This window comes from Eriocheir sinensis, chromosome 11 (genome assembly GCF_024679095.1).
Source record: "Eriocheir sinensis breed Jianghai 21 chromosome 11, ASM2467909v1, whole genome shotgun sequence".
In the NCBI taxonomy this organism is placed as follows: Eukaryota; Metazoa; Arthropoda; class Malacostraca; order Decapoda; family Varunidae; genus Eriocheir; species Eriocheir sinensis.
Window position 1 is genome coordinate 22,794,733 of NC_066519.1, and position 23,909 is coordinate 22,818,641.

The following is a 23,909-nucleotide window of genomic DNA, read 5'->3' on the forward strand; positions in this document are numbered from 1 at the left end:
ATAGGTGTTGACAGGAAGCTTTTTAGTGTTATATGATTACGTAGCGTCCTAATCAGTCTTTCTTCTCATTACGAAACATGTCAGGTGGAGTTAACATCCCTTAAACTTTACTTTATTGTGTAATTTTGATAGTGTAGATGTTGACAGGAGGATTTTACTGTTGTGATTACGTAGCATCCTAATCAGTCTTTCTTCTCATTACGAAACATGTCAGGGAGAGTTAACATTCCTTAAACTTTACTTCATGTGTAATTTTGATAGTGTAGGTGATAGCAGTAGCCTTTCTTAGTGTTATATGTTTACTTTGAGAAACCAAGATTCAACTGAGTAGAGTCCTGATCAGCTCTCCTTACGAAACATGGCAGGCAGAGTTAGTATCCATTAAACTTTACTTCGCTGTGTAGTTTTGATATTGTAGGTGTTATCAGTGACCTTATTAGTGTTATATGTTTACCGACATCACAATCTAGGGTGTAATTTTGGTAGTGTAAGTGTTATCAGTGACCTTTTTAGTGTCATATGTTTACCGACAGCGCCGTCTAGGGTGTAATTTTGATAGCGTGGATGTTATCAGTGACCTTATTAGTGTTATATGTTTCCTGAGCGGTATTTAGGGCGCAATCTTGACCCCTTTTATTGTGCAGGTCGGTGGCTAATGCTATTCGCGCCGGCATCTTCGTGGAGCGCATCTACAGACGCCTCTCCTCCGCCACCTTCCTCCAGCTTCCCCCGGAGGTCACACGTATCCTGAAGGTAAGTAAATAAACCTTCTCCAGGGGCAGCAGGGCGGAGGGAGGAGGAGGTGGCAGTGCTGAAGATTGACTTGTTTCGTATTGGGTCTAGGGAAGAGGGAAAGATGAAAAAATAGGAAAAAAGGGAAGAAGAAAGGAAGGAAGGAAGGAATCAAGTAAGAATGCAGGGAAAGAGCAGGACAAAGAAACACAGGAAGATTGAATGAAAAGTAAAAGAAAAGAAGGCAAATGAGGTAAATAAATAGATATAGAGATGAGGAAATAGGAAGGAAGGAAGGATATAAGAAAGAAACCAAGAAACAATATAGTGAAAGACTAGAAAAAGAAAATGTAGGAAGAGGAGGCGAAAACTCAATTAAAGAAAGAGGCAAAGGAGATAAAGGAATATAGATAGATAGATATAGATGAGGAAAGAGGAAGGAGGGAAGAAGTAAAGGAATCAAGAAAGAATGTATAGGAAAGACAGGCCAGAAAAATAAAGAGAAATATGAAAAAAAAAAGTATAGAAAGGGAGGTAAACGAGATATGTGAATAGACAAACAAATAGATCTATCCAAAATAAGGAATGAAGGGAAGAAAGAAAAAAAAAGTTCAATCACGTCTCCTGCTTCACAGAATTCATTAAGTGGCTTGATAGAGTCATAAAAAAACACTTATGAGTATTTGTAGTTTATTTAAGTATAGTCTACGAGGTGCGAGGAAGTCAGGCCTGAGTATAGATTTGTCTCATGAACACATTAAATCTTCAACGTGACTTTGGCAGCAGGGAAAATGGCTTGTGCTCGTGTGTTCTCTTCCCCAGTAAATAGCGCAACACAGAGGGGGTCGTACCACACCAAACCCTGGCTGATAATAGTCGTACAGATAATAGTAGTACAGAAATAGTAGTACAGATAATAGTAGTAAAGAAATAGTAGTACAGATAATAGTCGTACAGAGATAGTAGTACAGATCTCACTAAACTGTATGCTGTGTAAAAAAAAAAAAAAAAAAAAAAAAGAGGAGAAGGAGGAGGAGAAGGAAAAGAAGAGATAAACAAAGGAAGGGAGAAAGAGGAGTAAAAGGATGAAGATGAGAGCAAGGATAAAGGAAGAGAAGGAAAGGGAAGAAGAAATAGGAGGAAGATATAGAAAGGATAGAATTACATGCAGAAGCCCTGACGCTCATACAAGTAAGAAAAGTAAAAAGTAGATGAAAGTAAAAAGAAATTATGTAAAAGTATGTTCATTTACTTATGTGTCAATCCAGTTATCTATACATTAAGGGATTCGGACTCGCTTTGAGCCCTAACCTGTACCGATACCGAAATGTTAATGTTCGCTTATCTATCACAAAACTCTATAATCCGGGAAAAAGAAAAGCAAAATCCCAAATGTCTGACGAACACACCATTATAAAATCAACTCGCTGCTTTTATATTTTCTTCCACTGTAAAAGCAGAAACTCGTACTGTGTAAAACCCTTCGTGATGCAGTAGAAAGAAATGAAAAAAAGGCATTTGTACCCGTGTTATTCTCTCACCAAATTATGCGTGGCAGCAAAAAGACGCACCCGCACACCTACATCAGCGCGGCTTAAAGGTGCTTCGCGTGCACGGAGTCGCTTTGTCCGCGGCTTCTGGACTTCGCGTGAGCCAAAGCACCATGCGGCGACACTCACGGCAACGAGTAATGAGAGGAAAAGCCATGAGGAGCTTGTAAGAAAATGTAATAAAGAAAGAAGTTTACGTACATGTTTCCTTACTCTTGGTTTCGTTATCATTCGCGTGGGCCAAAGATATCGTGCGGCGACACTCACGGCAACGAGTAATGAGAGGAAAAGCCATGAGGAGCTTGCAAGAAAATGTAATAAAGAGAGAAGTTGACGTAGATGTTTCCTGAAGGGGCTATTACACTGGGCAAATTCTCCGTGAATCTTCAGTCAAACCACGATTTCCGAAGGCGTGATTTTCATTTGTTTCTTGTTATTGCTGATGATGATGATGGTGAGTAATGCAGTCTTCCTTTGGTGAAATCTACCGTAGCTTTGGAAGATCGTGGACACGTCAGAAAACCACGGAAATATGAGAATCACGCCAGCGGAAATCGTGGTTTGACTGAAGATCCACGGAAAATTTGCCCAGTGTAATTGCCCCTTTACTCTTTGTCTCGTTATTTTTCGCGTGGGCCAAAGATATCTTGCTTCGACATTCACAGCAACAAGTAAGGGGACGGAAGGGCACGACGAGGCAGTAAGGAATGTGTAAAAAGTAAGATAAATACATGTAGATCTTTCTTTGCTTTTTGTTTCGTTATTATTCTCATGGCAAGTTGACGTCTTCTTATGTGTGTTTTTTCATAGTCGAAAGATATTATTTTTTCCCCCTCGTGTTCAGGGAAGAGGACGGAACGGTGTGTTTACTGATTAGGCTGTAAGAAAACGTAAAGAAGTAAAGAATTCCATGTAGTTCTTCCCTTAATTATTGTCTCGTTTTTATTCGCATGGCAAGTTAATGTTTTCGTGTGTATGTTTTTGCTTTTTCATGGTCGCTAGTAATATTTTTTTTCTCGTGTTTGGTTAAATCGCTCATTTGACTTTTTGTAACGCGACGCAGACGACGATAACGACGCAAAAGACGAAGGGAAGTCACCGGTGAAATTGCAGATCCTTGAGAGAGAGAGAGAGAGAGAGAGAGAGAGAGAGAGAGAGAGAGAGAGAGAGAGAGAGAGAGAGAGAGAGAGAGAGAGAGAGAGAGAGAGAGAGAGAGAGAGAGAGAGAGAGAGAGAGAGAGAGAGGTTGCGAGTGACATACAGAACGATTGAAAGAAGCGATAAATGAAAGTGATTTACCACGACTGATGAGGAGGAAGACGAGGAGGAGGAGGAGGAGGAGGAAGAGAACGAAAAGCAGAGATAAACGAAGAAGATTAGGCTGGCAGGGAGAAAGAGGAGTAAGAGGATGAAGATGAGAGGATGGATGCAAGAAAAAGAAGGAAAGGAAAGGAGAAATAGAAGGAAAATATATAAACGATAGAACCAAACGAAGAAATAAACGGAGAAGAGATAAGAAGGGAGAAAGAGCAATAAGAGGATGAAGATAAGAGCAAGGAACAAGGAAAAGAAGGAGAGGGAAGAAGAAATAGAAGAAAAAATAGAGAAAGATAGAAAATCAAGCAGAGAAACGTAGATAATTCATTTACAAAACTATGCGTAAATAAACTAAAACGAAAAAAAGGAGTAATTACAAACAAGAGCAGAAGAAAGATTAGGCAAGAGGAAGCGGAGAAGGAGGAGGAGGAGGAGGAGGAGGAAGAGGAGGAGGAGGAGGAGGAGGAAAAAAAAGATGCGTGGGCTTAATTTGAGGTCTCGAGAAGGGAACGAAAGCGAAGGAGGAGGAGGGAGGGAATGACGGAAGGGAGGAAGGTGAGAGGAGGAGGAGGAGGGCAAGTTGGCGAAGGAGGTAACATCAATCGTGGGTGCAGAAGGATCATAACGCGGGGACGTGGGAGGTAAATGGGAGGAAGGAAGGTCGATAGAAGGGAAGGAAGAGGAGGAGGAGGAGGAGGAGAGGCCGCGGGTGACTCTATTAATATCTTACCCAAAGGAGAAAAAATGAAAAAAAAATGTCGTTCATAAAAAGACAATAATTCATTTTGTTTATAAAGTTTTTTTGTAGCAGTAGTAGTAGTAGTAGTAGTAGTAGTAGTAGTGGTAGTGGTGGTAGTGGTAGTGGTGGTAGTTTTGGCTCGTTTGGTTTCGTTTTATTCAATTTTCTGGGCAGTTTCGTTTTTTATCCTTTTGTAATCACGCAGTTTTACGCCTTGAACAATTCCCTGCCCTTGGTCTGTTGTCATGCCCTCATTTCTTCCTTCCTTATTCCTTCCTTCCTTACCTCCTTCCTTAATTTCTTCCTTCCTTCCTTTCTTTCTTCCTTCCTTCCTTCCTTCCTTCCTTCCTTCCTTCCTTACCTCCATCCTTCCTTACCTCCTTCCTTTCCTTCCTTCCTTCCTTCCTTACCTCCATCCTTCCTTACCTCCTTCCTTTCCTTCCTTCCTTCCTTCCTTCCTTCCTTCATTACCTCCTTTCCTTTCTCCCTTCCCTCCCTTCCTTCCTTCTTTTCTTCCTTCCTTCCTTCTTTCCTTCCTTCCTTTCTTTCTTTCTTCCTTCCTTCCTTACCTCGATCCCCCTTTCCTTCCTCCATATTTCCTTCCTTCCTTTCATTTTCCTTGCTCTTGCTCTTTCGTTTTCTCACCTTTCCTTTCCTTACCTTTCCTCTCCTTTTCTTTATCTTCCTTTCCCTTTCATTTTACTTCGTTCCTCTCTCTTATCTTACCTTCCATTTTCTTCCTTTCCCTTCCCTTCTCTAAACCTTTTCTTTCCTCTCCTGGCCTTTCCTTTCCTTGCATTTCCTTCCATTTCTTTCCATTTCATTTAATTTCCTTCCCTTGCTTTCCCTTCTCTTCCTTTTCCTTCCCCTCCCTTCCATTCCCTTTCCTTTCTTTTCCTTCCCTTCCCTTTCCTTTCCTTTCCTTTCCTTCCCTTCCCTTCCCAACCCTTCCCATCACTTAACTTTCCATCTCATCCATTCTAATCCTTTCCCTTTCCCTCCCTTCCCATCCTTACCCTTCTCTTCCTTTCCCTTCTCTTTCCTTCCTTCCTTCTTTCCTCCCCCATCCCTCAGGCACGTTCTTTTTCCTTGCATCAACTCGGTAACGTTTAGTGGAAGAATTTCATAACAACACCGAAAACTCTGCCTCTTCTCGCTCTCTGATAAAGTTACGGCATTATGAAATTCTTGGTTCATTGTTCTTGTTTTTTTTTCTTTTTATCGTCTTTTATTTTCTTAAGGGTGAAGAAGTGGTGTGTTTTTGTTTTGTTTTTTGTTAGTTTACCTGAATTTTTTTTCTTTGGTTTTTTGATATGCTTTTGATCCAGTTTTCTTTCTTTCTTTCTTTCTTTCTTTCTTTCTTTCCATCTTTCTTTTTTTTTTTTTTTTTTGCTTCGTTGTCTTTGTTGTGGGTGTCGCTATTGTTTTCTTCTTCTTCTTCTCTTTTTTCTTCTTCTTCCTCTTCTTTCTTGTTTGTTTTTTCTTCTTCTTCTTCTTCTTCTTCTTCTTCTTCTTCTTCTTCTTCTTCCTCCTCATTTCTTCTTCCTCCTTCTCCTCCTCCTCCTCCTCCTCTTCTCCCTTCTCTTCTTCGTCTTTCTCCCTTTTTTCGTCCTCCATCTCCTCCTCCTCTTATATTTCTTCTTCGTCTTCTTCACTTTCTCCCTCTTTTTCCTCTTCTTCCTCTTCCTAATATACCTCTCCCCCTGTGTGTGTGTGTGTGTGTGTGTGTGTGTGTGTGTGTGTGTGTGTGTTGCTAAATATACCTTAATTCCCCTCATTCTGGACACGCAAATGATATCGTGAATGAGATTAAAGATGTCTCCGTGATTCTTGCGCACTTCACTTACGTCAGAAGAAAGACGAGGAGCAGGAGGAGGAGGAGGAGGAGGAGGAGGAGGAGGAGGAACATGGAAGATCAGGCAACAAAAAGCATGTTGGACTATTACAGTGCTGACTTTTTTTTATGTGCTACCAATAACGCCGGTAGGTTTTCTTGAGGGGCCTCTTGGACAACCCCAGCCCGTTAGTGACGCAGGCCAATTTTATGAGTAGCAGCTGCCGTTTTTACATGACTTGCTTAGCCCTGGTAGCACCTTAAACGAAGTCAATGAAGTTGGGGTTGATTGAAGATCATGGATAGCCCATGAGTTATCTTCCACCATTCAGCGATGGCTGTAAAATTATTAGCTTGTACGGGTGGGCCTCGAACCAAGGTCCTCGGGCTCACCACGCCAGCACGCTGACCACTCGGCCACCGCCTCAAGTGATTTGATCAATTCGTCATTTTTTTAAGCTTATTGCCCCTTCACTTCGGTGGTTATCCACGGCGGATCCGCTGTACCATTTGCTCTCCTAGTTTTCACGGGAACTCTTGTTCTGTCTATTTCTAAATTTTATATTTTTAATTAAAGACGTTCCACGAGCTCTCTGTAAGAGTGAAATTTGATTGATCTCAACTTCCATAGGGTTCACGTGCAAGAGGGAATTCGACTTTTTTATATGATCTATCTTGGACGTGTTTTCTGCCAACGCGTTCTCAGATCTGATACTGAAACATATCAAGTAGCGAGCGCATCCACCTCTCTTTTTTTTTTTTTTTTTTTTTTTACTAAATCAGTCGCGTATGAGGTCAGAGCCAGCCACGAATACCAGGCCAGATCTAACATCTAGTATGTCGGCTGGATAATGATCTGGACGAGGAATGTGTCGTGATTCGATGTAGAGGCACTTGAAATCCCCATAATTTCCGAATGTTTGAGAAGAAAGAGGAGGAGGATGGCGACGACGAGGACGAGGATTAGTAATAGTAGGAGGAGGAAGAAGGATCATCTGTAATAAAAATCACCATAAAATTTGTTTAAGTGTCGCGCAAGAAGCGACTTAAAACGTGCTCTTAAAAACTTAACCTGAGTTTCATAGGAGAAGAGGCGGGGGCGGTAGGAAAAGGAGGAAGAGGAGGAGGAGGAAGCGGTAAATGGCCTAACCTTTACATCAGTTCTCCATCGTATACCTCGTTGTAATTGGACCACTTTACCGGATGAATGGACGCCTGATGGTAATTGAGCGATGGAGAGCATGCACCGAGGACTGAGAGAATCGAAAGGCGGTGGAGAGAGAGCATTAGCGGTTAACAAGACGATGGCATTCAAGACTCTTTTAACAAACTTGCGTCACTTGCGTCCCCCTGCTGTGTCTCCTTAGAACCCTGACTGTGCTGGTAATCTTTTTTTTTTTAACATCTTTCGCTTCCTACCTCCTCTATTTTTATCGGCATTCACCTTTTCCCTCACTAATGTTGCTTTTCGTTCTCCTTATATTACACTGAGCTAGGGGGGGGGCTGTGCTGGTTGTCTCATTTTTTTCCATTTGCCAGCAGGGAGCAGAGAGGACCTAAATCGGAAAGGAAGAACTAGGTTTAGCAAATGGCGACGGTATTCAAGACTTTATTTTTCGGGGGGAGAGGTGTCCACATACACTTTATTTATTAACACATACATTTTATTTATTAACTAGTGTCGTGTTTTACTCTTCTCATTCCCTGCTGTGTTCTGAGTGTCTCCTCTTTCCCTCTTTTGCCTCCCATTTCTGTGTATGCAACGATCTCTTTTCACAAACTCGTCTCGTCTTATCCTTTCTCTCCCCTTCTTGCTGTGTCATCGCTGGTATCCGACTCTGCTGGTCCGTAATGCCACAGCCTTTTCCCTTTGCTAATTTCATGCTATTCACGATCCTTTTTGATGAATTAGTCGGCATTTTTCAACTTTACCCCCAATGGCGTTTTCTCTTCCTTTGACTGTTTGAGCTATTTTACTCTCCCCCATTCGCCTCCTACCTCCCCATTTCCTCCCCTGATCCTCTTACTACCCGCTTCCCCCATGTTGGCTCTTCACTCCTTCACCCCTTTCACCCTCTTGCCTTCCCAATACTTCCATGGACTGACTCTTTTCCTCTTCCCCAATTGCCCCCTACCTCCCCATTTCCTCCCCTGATCCTCCCTTTCTCCCTGTTTTTTCCCCCTTGACTTTCACTCCCCTATTCACCTCCTTCCTCCCCATGTCCTCCCCTCCTCTTACTCTCTGTTTCCCCATCGCCCTTTCTACACCCCCTCCCCCCCTGCCTCCCCCTTACACCCCCCTACTGGTCGTGGTGATTGAGACTGCTGACGTCCTTCCCCACACACTCGGTCGCCTACTTTCTTTCTCTTCATCACGAACGGGTCGCCAAATAATGAGTCTAAGTAAAGAGTAAAGTCACGCTGCTGTGGTTTTCGCTATATTATGCAGTTGCTCCTCTCCTTTTCTCTCCCTTTCTATGTTTTTTGTTGTTTTTTTCTTAAATTCGTATTACTTTTCCTCCACCTGTTCTTCCTCCTCCTTCATCGCTGTCGTCCTTCAGCTGTTTTTTCTTTTTTCTCTCGATTCTATTCACTTTTCTCTTCTACGTATTTGCCGTGTTTTCTCTTCTCCTTTCTTTCTTCTTTCCTTTATCCTTCAGCTTTCTTTTCTCCTTTTTTCTTATTTCCCTCTTCTTTCTTCTTGTTATTGCCGTTGTTCTTCTTCATTATTATCCTTTCTCACCTTTCTTAATCTTGCGTCTCCTCTTCCTACTGTTCATCTTCTTCCCCGTCTTCATTTTTTCTCCTCGAAGTACTCAGTCATATGGAAAGACAGTTATAATATTTTTTTAACAGCACTGTCTTGCATGCCATTTTTTTTTTTTTACACTGAAAAGTCAAAACAGTTGCAAATACATAATAACAACCTTAGAAACAAATATCACTCGTTTATTTTTATTCTGTGCCCAATAATTTTTCTATCCGTCTATCTATTTAACCGTGTGTGTGTGTGTGTGTGTGTGTGTGTGTGTGTGAGAGAGAGAGAGAGAGAGAGAGAGAGAGAGAGAGAGAGAGAGAGAGAGAGAGAGAGAGAGAGAGAGCGTAGACGTGGACAGGGAAGGGTAGCGTGAGGAGAGTTACAATACATAATATAGATTGCGTGACGGAGGGCCTGCGTGGTGTGATTTGAGTATGACTCGTGTGGGAGGAGATGATGGGGCTTATTTTTTTCTCACGTCATTCCATTTCCTTCTACTTTCCTTGATCATCCTCGTCGTCGTCATCGTTGTCTTTTATTTCTTCTTCTTCTTCTTCTTTGTCTTCTTCTTCCTTTACTCACTGGACTGCATATTTCGTTTTGTTTATCAAGTATTTTCAGTTAGTCACGTTAGAAACCCTTGGAAAGAGCCTCATGTCTTCTCTACTCCCTGGTGGTCCACTCTTCTTTCTTCTTCTTCTTCTTCTTCTTCTTCTTCTTCTTTGTCTTCTTCGTCTTTGTCTTCTTCGTCTTTGTCTTCTTCTTTGTCTTCTTCGTCTTTGTCTTCTTCTTCTTCTTCTTCTTTGTCTTCTTCTTCTTCGTCTTTGTCTTCTTCGTCTTTGTCTTCTTCCTTTACTCATTGGTCACACAAGTCTTCTACGCACCTCTCGTTTAGCACTAATCGAAATGGCGCGTTTTGTGAACAAGGCAATGAAAAAATGCAAGTTCTTTCTTATCTTATGCGCCCCTTCTCACATTAACTCAAATCAGACCAAGTAACTTACCATATAATCTATAAGAACAGTAATGATCAAATAACGCGGACTTCATCTTACGCTGGAATGCAACCTTCGCTTAGAACGATAACTTTTCCCATCCACGACAAGTCCAGGGGTGCATCGAAACATCACTTGGCCAGTATTCCCAGACCTTGTCGAATCTCACAACAAATAATTCCAAAGGCCACAAAAGAGATCATTCGAGTTATCATGAGTGTTTTTCACATTAATGGTTCAGAATGGTGGCTGCACGGATAGCAAGACGGCCCCGCGTTCAGGAGGACGCGAGTTCAATCCCCGACCGGTGCCACCAAGCTGGGATTTTTCAGCCGCCCCCGAGTGGCTTAAAACTACCCACATGGTGTCCAGAAGACCACCTATCAACCCGGACTCTAGATTCTAGGATTAAAGATGAGTTCCGGGAGGGCAGCACGAGCCAATGCAAGATGGCGCCACTATAAATACTCGCCTGCGCCAGAACGGGCTGGGCCGACCATCAGGACCCACCGGGAAGAAGCCTTGGACCGACCATCAGGATCCACCGGGAAGAAGCCTACCGGTGCAATAGGCCACGACGTAAAAATAAAAAAATAAAAATAAATAAAAAATAAGCCTCGTCAGACTATCACTTGGACCCATATAATTACCCATGGAAGGGTTCACAACCTCTACAAAGCCTTATTATATGTTGATGAGTGAGCCTCTTAATTGTTTAACTATATGGGGCCTGCTCGGTGGCCTCGTCAGTGCCAGGTCATAAAAGTGTGCGGGCAGACCTTGGACCTTGCCCGCCCACTTTCCCGGAGGGGACTCCTACCTGTGTGTTGGCTCACCCAGGTAAGACATTCAATTAGGAGGCTCACGGTGGGACCTGTGATGTCCCCTGCGTGATGGAAAGAGAGCCGCGGGGGGTCGGGCGCCCTGCAGCTGTCCCTTGACCCTGCACTACAACTGCTGGAGGAAAACTGGATAGAGATAAATTAATTTGATGATATTGTATTATGGTGTTTTCCTCTCTCTACATTCACATTAAGCAGCGTTTTGTGAGTGTCTTTTATTCGTTAGTTATTAGCCGGTAACCTTTATATATATATATATATATATATATATATATATATATATATATATATATATATATATATATATATATATATTTTTTTTTTTTTAAACTGGCCGGTGGGGTGTAGGCCTATGCCCCGCCCCACGTATCTGCGCAGCACACACTCTCCAGACTTCTCGCTTCCTCTCAAATGTCAGCTACTTAATACCTTTAAATGAATTTAATCAAATGATTGGATAATCTAATAAGGTCATAGTGTTGTGATTGTTTCGTTTTTAGGATAATAACAAAGATTTTGTATAAATACCGCGACACTGGACAACTTTGGAATACAACGTTGTCCAGTGTCGGGGTATTTATACAAAATGGAAATACTATAGTATTTGAATGAGTGTGTGGGCCTTATGTGGTACTGAATAGTGGTAATGAATAGCCTACACGTGCCGTGCGCGTTCCAATACCAGCAACTTTGATTTCGCCTTGCCTGTGCAAAGTTAAATTGTTATAAACTAACGAAATTTCACGATAACAATGACGTGAAGTGCAAAATTAATGAACTCCAGTGGTTTCTAATTCACATAGCTGCTGCTTATACTCTACTGTGGCAACAAGTGTGGCATAAGTAATCAGTCAGATGCTTAGATTGTCATTATCAAACGCTTCGGGATCTTTTTACGACTTTTAAAGTCCAGAGAGGAGCTGCGTCGGGTTGTCATGAGTGTTTTTCCCGTTCATGGCGCGGAAGCCTTGGAAAACTACCACCAGGGTCATGAAACCACCAATCGAAACCCCGACAACTTCCAAGGAAGCCTTTTTAAATAGATGTACTAAAGCTCCGAAGAGTTTAATAATGTGGTCCATATAATCTAAGTCTATATATACCAAGTCAAGTCACACGCAGCTTTGTGGGAGGAGACACGGCAGAGGCGCGGCTTATGCGTGACGCGTAACCAACTTCCCCTTCTCGTTTAGTCAGAGTTGTCAGGTCATGGGAAATAAATCAGGGTTGTATTTCCCGGAGACTTCAGTCGAGTTCCATTACGTTCGCCAGTCAACCAGCGGGGAGAGGGGTTGAAGGAAAAATTGTTAGAGTCGTAAAGAGCAGAAAAAAGTTAGCTGGAAAATGTGATGATGCCATTCAGTAAAAATCTAGAGACGCGGTTGAAACACTGTTTTGACCTTTCTTTGGAACCGTACTATTTTCCCCCGAGAATTTGTCCAATAACGACGTCATTTTAAAATTATGTTCGAGGAATGGCTTCCAAATCTCGGTCCTGTCCTTCCCTTAGAGAGTGTTTATCATTGTCTCTAGAGTATAACCAGGAATGAAGATGTATATAAATTCTCTTATAAGCTGTGAAATGAAGAAACAGCTCAAATGTGGAAATGTGTTGGGATCGTTTTAATTGTAATCCTACAAGTTTTGACCGCGAAGACTATCGTTTAAGCAGGTTTATAACTCTATGTATGGAGTGTTGTAGCCATTCATCGAAAACGTAACCATATCATTTTCCCTTTAGTTACTTAGTGGATCAAATTTTCCTAAAAGCTTGCCCAACAACGGTGTTACTATAGTGTGGTTCAATAGGAATGGCTCACACATCATAGTCTTGTTGAAAGGATTAAATTTTCTTATGGCCAGGACGTTCCGGGAGGTTTGAAGGTTAGTAGAATACATATATTACAACAGAAGAGCAGTTGGATTACTAGTAGGAAACGAGATATCAGCGCATTATAGCCCCAATCTTTACCAGGACATGCCCAAGAATGGTGTAATATCAGAGGAGTACAGCCTACACATGTTTCATTTCTCCTTCCCCTCAGAGCGTGGACGAGTGGAACTTCGACGTGTGGAAGCTGCAGGAGGCGAGCGCCAACACGCCCCTCAGATGCCTCGCCTACGAGCTCCTCAACCGCTACGGGCTCCTGCACAAGTTCAAGGTGGGCGTGTGGCGCTGCAAGGGGCCGTGTTCCCGATTCACACAGGCTTTCTCTCTCCAAGGGCCAGACTAACGGATCAAGACATGCTTTTACCTACGCTTAAGACACTATTTTGCCTATCTTTCCCCCTTCTTCCTTCTACCTCTTTTCTGTATGCCTCTTCCTTCTACCTCTTGTCTTTCTACCTCATGTCTTTCTGACTCTTTCTTCTCCCCCTCTTCCTTCTACCTTTTTTCTGTCTGCCTCTCTTCCTTCTTCCTCTTCTTTCTGCCTCTTCTACCTCTTTTTTTTCTGCCTCTCTTCCTTCTACCTCTTTTCTCTCCGCCCCTCTTCTACCACTCTTCATTCTGCCTCTCTTCCTTCAACCTTTTTCTTTCTGCCCCTCTTCTACCTCTCTTCATTCTGCCTCTCATCTTTCTACCTCTTTTCTTTCTGTGCCACTCTTTTGCTCCTTCTCACAACCAGTCCTTGATCTTAGTTTAGCTCATCCATGGCGTCCACTCAGTATAGTTACTTGTGGAATCTTTCATGTTATTTTTCATACAATTTATACAGCTTGCACACCTTATCGATAATGCCTCCTGACCTATCCTGACCCTAGCTGACCTCTTTTTTCAAGCTTCGTAACTCTATTCAGTCCGTGCTATTACCTCTGCTTCTCCCTTTCAGTATACAAAAGACACCATTCCTCACGCCTTCCACAAAAGAGGTCATTCGGGTTCTCATGAGTGTTTTCACGTTCATGGTGCTCATTATAGTTTCCATACAATGCCTCCACACCTGCCCTGAACCTGTCCAATTTTTAATCCAGCCTCATAACTATCAATCCATCCTATTAGTTCTTTGCCTCTCCCGCTTATTATACGAAAGGCAAGTTAACCTCGCTCCTCCTTCCCCCAGATGCCGCCCGCCACGCTGGAAACATTCTTGACGCAGGTGGAGAGCGGCTATTGCAAGTACAAGAACCCCTACCACAACAATGTGCATGCCGCTGACGTGCTGCAGACCATGCACTACATGCTCTCCCAGACAGGGCTCATGGTGGGTGGAGAGAGAGAGAGAGAGAGAGAGAGAGAGAGAGAGGGGGGAATTATATAGAGTTACATAAGTATTCAGACCATGCCGACCGTATGGTGCAGACTATATAATAGGTGGTCTGTCAATAAACCCAAGTGAAATTATGTTGAATCCAAGGCCACCAGGACTTTGCATTTCTAGTTTAGTGAATATTAAGTTGAAGGAAGTGGCAGTTGAGCTTGTTTTTAAATCAACCAGTCTTGCTGCACTGAACCACTGCAGTAGGAGAGAGAGAGAGAGAGAGAGAATATCTATTGAAGCACTCCACACGTTTCTTCCTTGTGGCATATCATATGGGTGGTATTCTCAAAACGTTCCGCTTCTCACATCAACCATTTTCAAAGGCCACAAAGAAGAGCAGTCAGCTTCTAATGAGTGTTTTTTTAGGTTCATGGTACAGAAGAATGATCAAACTACCACCAGGGTCATAAAAGTACTCCTGGAAATGCTCAAAACTCCTACGAAATCCTTGTCAAATATGTGCTTGGGTGCCGAAATGAAGAATATGACCAATGATCCTCAATAAACACATCTTTTCGCCTCTCCTCTTCCTCCCAGAACTGGCTTAACGACGTGGAGATCCTGGCAACCCTGATGGCGGCCCTGGTCCATGACTATGAGCACACGGGCACCACCAACAACTTCCACGTCATGTCTGGCTCTGAGACGGCCATCCTCTACAATGACCGTGCCGTGCTCGAGAACCATCACATCTGCGCTGCCTTCAGGTACTATGGAATTTTGGAGACTGAAGAGAAATATTATTAAACTAAGAAAGAGACTATATAAGAGAGAAAATGAGTCCTTCACAGGCTATATATAGGTTATGTAAAGTGTATAGAGGAAACAGCTAATATTTTTCATCTTTGCTAATGAAAATGTTAAGAGGGAGATTTTTAGTATGGTACCACAGTATTAGATGCATGAAAAGGTCCTCCTAAATTAAACCTTCATGTGTATAAGATTAAAATTAGCTGGAGTGATACCTAACCAACACATACCAGGCACCATAGAACCAGCAGTAGGTGTTTTTTGGGAGTTTTGTTGAATGTAGTTGTTGTCTCTCGTTGTCATCCTTTTTGGTGTTGTCGCTCATTAGAAGAAGCTGTACAGAAAAGAAGCAGCTCATGTCCACAGTCCAGTGGCACACATATAAAGTCCTTCTCCCCCAAGAAGATTGTAATTGTTTTGGTATTGTTCATTAGTGCAAAATCACAATTTTTGAAAAGGGAAAGTTGTATGAAAAGTAAAGGATGCAGGCATGATAAAACAATATAAGTTTTCACAGATTCATGTCAGTCATTCCCCTCACCACCCATTTTGAAGCTTCTTGATAGCACTGAGAGCTGTGTGCCTCCCATTGTCTAGTGTTCAATCATTTATCTGAGAAGCAATGGGGACCCAGTGAGAAGAAGTCTGCCACATCTCAATGATGGCGTGCGACACGTACTTTGAATAATCCTGTAACTGAGCCTCACCATCATTATCTTGCCAGGCTGTTGCGTGCTGAGGAACACAACGTGCTTGTGAACCTGTCACGGGAGGAATACAGAGAGTTCCGAACGCTGGTGATTGAGATGGTGCTGGCCACCGACATGTCCTCACACTTCCAGCAGATCAAGGCTATGAAGACCATGCTGGCCCTGCAGGACACCAGGTGGGTTGCCTCATCTGTGTGCTGGGCTGGGATGCTGTTGTGGAAATGGAGGAAAACTTTAGTATTAAGCACAGTTGTATCCTTCAAATTAACTTGACAAACATTCCACATCCACACCAACCCAGCAACCATCAATAAAATTCAACCTTTCCCAGCATCCAACAATGAGGGGCTGTTTAGATATTGTGCAACACAATGTCCACCAAAATTTATATCCACTTTCCTTCAAGCACCCCCTAGAATATTACAGAGCACCAACACAAACCCTTCCTTCCATAGATTAAATGTTACTTTAAATGAATTGTTAAGTCTGTTCCTGAAAAAAAGTTATTTATTAAGAACATATTAGTACCTTCAGCTGAATCACTCATAGGCAAATACAGGAATTTTCCTTCCATTTTCCTATATTGTGTTATCTTACACTTGAGTTGTATCTTATGTATGATAAGACCCTCTTCTGTTCTTGGGGTAGCTTGGACAAGGCCAAGTCCCTCTCCCTCGTCCTCCACTGCTGCGACATCTCCCACCCAAGCAAAAACTGGGCATTGCACGAGCGCTGGACGACACAGCTGCTGGAGGAATTCTTCCGGCAGGGTGACAAGGAGAGAGAGCTGGGGCTGCCCTACTCTCCACTGTGTGACCGAAACAACACATTGGTGGCTGAGAGTCAGATTGGTAAGTGGCTTACTGTCTTACCCTCTCTGGCTACACTGCTGTTTGTCTTACCTCTGGTCCTGTTCAGGTTTGGGGTATAACTTCTACAACATCCCCAATCTTATACTCTGTTTGTTGCTGATTAACTACTGCTATTGTTTTTGTGTGTGTTTTCTCTATTTTCCTAAAGCTATAGCATAATTCTTTGATATTTTCTGTCCTCCATGTTTGTAAGGTCAGGCAACAAGTTCCCAATGACATTATCTTTGTTCTTCATTTAGTTTCCATTTATTTTTTCTTTCTTTATTATATTTTTCACACTCCTTTTCTTGCCATGCCTTATGATTGGCACCTGGCATCTTTATTTTTCATTTTACTTGTTCACACTGAGGCACACTAGTTGTTCATCCCCTGAAACATAAATATTTATGCTTTATTATTATAAACTGAGTGTGTTGTGTCTCATTACCACCATCAGTATACAATGTAGTTTAAGGGATGAATGTGTCAAGGCCATGTAGTGTAAAGTATTTCTTATGCAGGTTTCATCGACTTCATCGTTGACCCAAGCCTTGGTGTGTGTGGTGACTTGCTAGACAAAGTGGCAGCCCTCTCCGTCCCTCCCTCCACCCCCACCATTGCTGAGGAGCCTCACAACGGTGGGTCTCATGCTCAAAGCCTCAAACAGCAAAATTTTTATTAATAAACTCAACACTAGACACAGAAAAGCTTGAGGTGAAAGCTACATAAACAATGAATTGTTGACTGAAATATTTTAGATGACATCACAAGGTAATGAAGTGGTTGATCACCATTCACTTTGACCTTTACCTTCATTATTGTCTTAATTTATGTTTTTTTTTTTTTACAGGAAGGGGGGCAACTTTATTTTTTGCATAGCTAGGTGGTATTTAGCCAGATATTCTTCTTGGTGCCACCCATTTAATATTTTTCAGGATGCATAACAAAACTAATCAATTATCCTTCACATCTTTGTTTGCCCTTCACTATTCATGGACAGTTCTTAATTAAGTGATTGTATACACACAAAGGATACTTTAGCTAATTAAACTTATAACCCAACTTCCCAATCTAATCAAAAGGTAGTTGATAGCAAAGAGGATTTTAATTAGAGTAATAGCACATCTGCATGACCTCAGCAAATGTTATGTAGTACCATAACATGTTGCTTTACTTGCATGTATTTTTCATGAACTTAAATGAATACAACACAGTTAACCCGGTAACAGCGGGGATCATGTTTCTTGATGGTCACTCCAAGCGAGAAAAATGAGAAAAAATCACCCCCACACAAACCATTTCATAATATATATCAAAGCATTTGTGATCAGTTTATGTATCATCTATTTGGGGGGGTTAAATTATGGCACAAATTTGGCTCGTCGCTGCTATACGGTAAAGCCACAAATTTGGCCCGTCGCTGCTACTGGGTTAAATACCCTGACTATACCAGTTCTTTTTAGGTGCCAGCTTTTCTTCTGTTCAGAAAGTTATTCTGTTTCTCATGGAATCATTGCCTTTATGGCTAAATCTGAAAGAATTTTAATTGAAATGATTATCATATTCTTTGTTTTTTCTGACTGAGTCCTTCCACAGAGCCTGGAGGCCCTATCAAGCGTCCAGTGCGGCCTGGAGGTGTGGTGGGTGTGGAGGTGCGGCGGCCGTGGCAGGACTGTCTGGCCGCTAACAAGGCACGCTGGAAGGAGCGGGCCATGAAAGGTGAAGAACTGTTCAACACATCTGTGCCGCAGTATTGAGATAGATTATTACACACATTTCCAAGCACTTGGGGCTAGGGTGCCACATAGGATAAAATTAATCATTTAAAAAACATCACAAATATTCTTTTAATTTCTGTGAAAATGATGTACAAAGCTGCAGGTCTGACAGAAGTGTGAGGCCAATTTCAATGTCTTTTAGATATTTTTTTTCAAATTTTGACATTTCTGTCAGTTATGGGAACTTTTCTCTCAAAATGTGCATTGTGTGGGTGAAGCATATCCAGCTTGTTTCCTCTGTAGGCTACATGTGAGGGAGGCAGGGTTGCATCCTTGCCCCATCACTTTTCAACACATGTATGCATGGACTGGGTATAAGGCAGAGTTGGGGGACCAAAATCATTGTGAAGCATCTGTTGGCAATACCTACCAGGGTCACTCCTTGTTTTTTGCCAAAATACTGTAATAAGAATATAAGAATGTGAGAAGTCTGCAAGAGGCTGGTTGGGCTATACAAGGCAGCTCCTGTAAGCCTAATTCTACCTAACCTCACTATCTATGGATTTACCCACCCTCTTCTTGAATGTGTCTATGGTATTGGCACCCACAACATGACTGCCAAGTATGTTCCACTCATCCCTGACTCTATAAGTAAACCCGGTATCGGTAATATCCGGTTCTTTTACAACTAAAACCCTATTTACATCTCCCTTGTTAAAGCTCTTCATCCATTATAAAATCCTTGCTGAGCCACCAGAGAGGTTACCAGTCACTAGTGGTATCCCTCAGTGCTCAATTTACATCAATGATGTCAATGTTGGACTCCCATTACTAAATTTGCTGAAGACATGAAGATTGGTAATTCGGTCCTCTCAGACCAAGACAGGGAAAGCCTCCAAGAAGATGTATACACTTTCAGCTTGGTCTGTTGGACAAGAGATTCCTTTTGATATAGATAAGTGCCATGTTCTTCAAGTTGTAACAAAAAATAGGAGGTTCGATCATGATATGTGTGCTGTCATATTCAAAAGCATCCAGTGTGTTGAGGACCTGGGTGTCAAAACTGCATCAAACCTCAAATTCTCCCAGCAATGCAGTGAGTAAATTGAACAAAATGTTGGGGTCCATTAAAGAAACTTCTCATTCAAGAATCAAAAAACACTATACAATACTTCAATCTGACCATATGAAAATTTTAGGTGCATTTCTGGTCTACCCACCATGTGAAGGATATTACTAAATTATAAAGTGCTTAATATGGGGTATCCAAGATGACCTATCCTTTGTACAACATACCTTACAGTGAAAGGCTCTTATCTCTTAACATGTCACCTCTTGAGAAACATCACCTGTGAAAAATTGATTGAATGTTTCAAAATACTTAATGGCTTTACAAATGTGGATAATGTTGGAGCACAAGAATGGAATAAATTCCCACCCTCAGTGATTCCATGTATCACAATGAAAATATTGACTAATTCAAAAACATATTCAACTGCCATTTCCTTCACCTTAACATTCACTAAGGCAGAAATTCAGTCTTATTAACCATTAGGCCTTTTGTTTTGTTGTAGTATCACTTAATTTTAAGTACAGACCACTTTGGGACCAGGCAGGTCAGGGAGGGAGTGGGGGGGTGAGGTGGGTATGAATGATGATTTGGTACAAAATCTGAAAAGATTAAAAAAAAGATCCCAGCCCCATGTCCAACATCCCCTGTCCATGAGTGTAACTCATTTGCAAGAAAATATCTTTATTCATCTTAAGAACTTCACCTGTTTTTCTTCCTTTCCCTTGGAAGTCTAAAATATTTGCTTTCCTTCCAGATGCTGAAATCCGTGCTGAAATGGCTCTCAGGAATGAAAAAGTGAATGGTGAGTCTGGTGAGGGTGAAGAGGATGCCCCTGAGGACACCATTGAGGAGGAAGAGGGGGAGGGGGGCAAAGGGGAGGCTAGTAATGAAGAGAATGGTGAGTAACTCGGGAATGGTAAAGGATGACCCATGGTTCTGAAAATACAAACTTAATAATATTTCTGCAATGTTTTCATGTTTTTTTTTTTTTTTTCAGCTTCAGAAAAATTTGTTTAAGTGATCATTCAATACAGTGTCTCAACAGGTGTCTACAATTCTGCACCTTAAAAAAAAAAATATATATATCTATATATATATATATATATATATATATATATATATATATATATATATATATATATATATATATATATATACATATATAGGTATATATATATATATATATATATATATATATATATATATATCTATATATATATATATATATATATATATATATATATATATATATATATATATATATATATATATATATATATATATATATATATATATATATATATATATATATATATATATATATATATATATATATATATATATATATATATATATATATATATATATATATATATATATATATATATATATATATATATATATATATATATATATATATATATATATATATGTACAATTTACTTGTAGTTTGAATCATACTGCTTGCTGCAGTATTATAGGGCACATTCTGTAGGTTCTGATGTTAATTTGCAAATGTGCTGCTTATAAAGATCTCTTGAGACAAAGTGTGACATTGAATCACAAACAAATTTTATAACTGTTGGAGTTTCCAGCCTGTGTCGACATGCTATCATTGTGATCTAAAGAATGACTTGACTGTGATGTAAATTTTTCAGAATACTTTTCCAAAGCTTCCAGTCTCACACTTCCTTCATGTGTCTGCCATGGATGATCTTCAGCTTTAGGGCTCATAATGGACATTGTATTGTACCTGGCATAACCATTTTGAAAACTTGCACTCTTGAGTCAGCACAATCTGTTCTTAGGGAGTAGAATACTTATGTGTGCCCTTTATTTCTTGCCATTACTTAATTTGCACACTTACCACTTAAGTGACCACCCACAAGCAAGGGTCAGCCAAGGCCACAGCAGGTAGTGGGGCCTCAACTGCCCCTTTCAAATATAGATTTTTTTTTCCCATTAAAGTGAAAATGTGCAGGTTGGTGCTGAAAATGTGTATTGTGACCAAAGCCTCTTAGGAACACAGCTCTCATTTAAAAAAACTTCCACCATTTATACTTAAGCTGTGCCAGGCAAAATCCATATAGATTTGAAGTAATTAATTTATTCATAGTGAATTTTTTTTTTCTTGTTTTATGAGTACTTCATCAATGTTTATTCTAAAGAATTGAACCTGCATGCACTTTATAAGGTTAAAATTAATGTAGGATGATTTTATGACTGCTAGTAAGATGGCCTTGAGCTCTGATGTTCACTTAAGTGAAGTAGGTACAGTAAGTTTTGTAAGTAATTGGCTAAACCAAAGTGTTGGAGAGCTTATTCCTAAGGTATCTAGACATTAACAAATTAAGTTACTATATTGTCATTCCTGTGAGAAAGGTTTATTAAATGACTACAAAATGTAATATTGGAAACAGCATCATAACAAGCATTTCCCAAGACATGAAACCTTCTGGCATGTCTAAAATCTCCTTCATTCAGAGGTAAAGAAAATTATAGCATTTTTTACGGGGAGAACAACTGTGCATAGTCATAATTACATCATCTTGTATGTTTGTGCTTATATGATATTTATATGATTAATTGCATACATAATCTCATCCTCTTTATTTAGAAAATGGAGTGATGACTACAATGGCTAACTACACCTCCCCTTATAGAAAGATTTTAATTATATATATATATATATATATAGATATATATATATATATATATATATATATATATATATATATATATATATATATATATATATATATATATATATATATATATTATAAATTTTAAAAATATTTTTAAATTTCTTACTGAAATCTGAATCACAGTAGGTAGAGTAGTGTTGTTGAAGTTAATACAGAAGTAGGTGGTTAGAGAAAATTTGGCATAACATGCTCCCACCTCTTGGCTGATTAGCTGTTTGTGGTAATGTGGGAAAGCGGGTATCTGGGCACCAGGACTGCGGGTTCCTTTTTTGTGGCACGGGATGACATTCCTTCAAGGAGGACGCCGCTGTCGCTGCCCCCAGCCACCCGGGTCTAGGGCCGCGGCAGTGAAAGTTTTCTTCATTGTATATCCACCTCAGACTTATCTTTAGGTAATTACTGCAGTTGTTTTTGTCACTTGTAATGACATATTAATTGTTCCTTTAGAGTGTACTGCTTGTATTACTCCTGGTGTGAGTGAAACTGACAGTCTAAAGTGTGGATGGGCGTTTTTTTGCAAGGGTGTGTTTGTGTATAAGTGGGTGTGGCTGTTTGGTTCATGTGTGTATGTGGACGTAATATGATTCAAAACTGCCTCAGGATACTGTGGGAATTGCAAACCAAAGTTCATATATATATTTGGGTGACAGATTCTAATCAAGGGCTAATATATATATATCTCTCTCTCTCTCTCTCTCTCTCTCTCTCTCTCTCTCTCTCTCTCTCTCTCTCTCTCTCTCTCTCTCTCTCTCTCTCTCTCTCTCTCTCTCTCTCTCTCTCTCTCTCTCTCTCTCTCTCTCTCTCTCTCTCTCTCTCTCTCTCTCTCTCTCTCTCTCTCTCTCTCTCTCTCTCTCTCTCTCTCTCTCTCTCTCTCTCTCTCTCTCTCTCTCTCTCTCTCTCTCTCTCTCTCTCTCTCATTTTTTATCTTTGGATAGTGTTTTTAATGTTGTTTTAATGTGGAGTATTTTGTATACTGAAGGAAAAGGAACCTGTTAATATTAATAATCACATGTGTAAGTGTTGCCTGATAACTCTGAATGTCACACATCCTCAGTAACACCCTCTTCAAGGAAGGGTTATTTAGTCCATGGAGAGTTCTAATATACAGTTCCCATTACCAGTAAGTGAATCATGCAGACTTCGATTGTTAGGCAAATGTTATACAATAATACTGGTTACACAAATTCATATTGGCTATACTAACACTCATTTTTCTTGCTGAAAGTCTCATCACACCCTTGCATCTGTTACCTAACAATCTTTAGGTGCTAGGTATAATTTAGGTGTTGTGGCTTACATCATGGAAAAGTGATCCTCTCTGTCACAGCACTTGCCTGTGACACCATAGTGCATGGAGAGTTGGCTCTGAGGGGATAAAGCCCACTCATGCAGGATGAAACCATCTTCTAATTAGATGACCAGGGTTGCCCAAAGAACAGGTTCAGTGTTGGGTTATCATATCTGATTCATGCCAAGATTGCAGATTAATTATAGTCACAATGATTATAAAAACCTTTTTCTGTGGAACATTTAACAGGTTGTTTTCAAGTTTTAATGAAATTCTTACCTTGATACCCCAGAGCAGATTGGGTCTTAACATTTTAGTTTATATGCAGAAAAGGGAAACTGATATCAAGAGGAGACAAATATTCAGTCTAGTTATAGAATGTCATGATGAATTTGCATGAACTCAAGTAGTAATATATAAATGATAACATAATTAAATTCAGACTTCCAATACTTAATATTTTTTGTTATACTGCTAAAAGTCATACCTTGAGTGGTTGTCTGGCTGGAGTGCCCTGCTTGTAGTGCCTGGCCAGCCTCCTTTTTGCTCCTGGATGCTCAGCACAGTGGTTGGGGGACTACTGTGTGCTTATGTTTCCACCTCAGTTATCAAAAGGAATATGGTGGCCCTGAACAGGTCTGCATATGGCTCCTTCCTTTCATAATCAGAATGTGGTGTTTGCTGTATTCGGCCATTCCTTTCAGATAATGACTTTCCATGTTTCTTATGAGGTGGCTCAGGCATTATAACGCACTTACTACATGAGCTCCAATGGCATGTATCTTGTGA

General features: G+C 40.7%; 1 protein-coding gene across 5 annotated transcripts in view; it reads left to right on the forward strand.

Annotated features, from left to right (window-relative positions):
* The window catches only part of LOC126997061 (dual specificity calcium/calmodulin-dependent 3',5'-cyclic nucleotide phosphodiesterase 1A-like), a 191,899-nt gene extending 171,705 nt beyond the window's left edge, over positions 1–20,194 (forward strand). For all 5 annotated transcript variants that reach the window (XM_050858099.1, XM_050858102.1, XM_050858103.1 and 2 more), the window contains 9 exons: positions 645–753; positions 12,812–12,928; positions 13,829–13,969; positions 14,564–14,733; positions 15,501–15,662; positions 16,135–16,337; positions 16,859–16,975; positions 17,934–18,056; positions 19,882–20,194. In XM_050858099.1, the coding sequence (XP_050714056.1) occupies positions 645–753; positions 12,812–12,928; positions 13,829–13,969; positions 14,564–14,733; positions 15,501–15,662; positions 16,135–16,337; positions 16,859–16,975; positions 17,934–18,056; positions 19,882–20,033 (1,294 nt within the window). In that variant the 3' untranslated portion in view covers positions 20,034–20,194. The remainder of the gene's footprint in view (positions 1–644; positions 754–12,811; positions 12,929–13,828; positions 13,970–14,563; positions 14,734–15,500; positions 15,663–16,134; positions 16,338–16,858; positions 16,976–17,933; positions 18,057–19,881) is intronic.
* Positions 20,195–23,909: the final 3,715 nt, after the last annotated feature.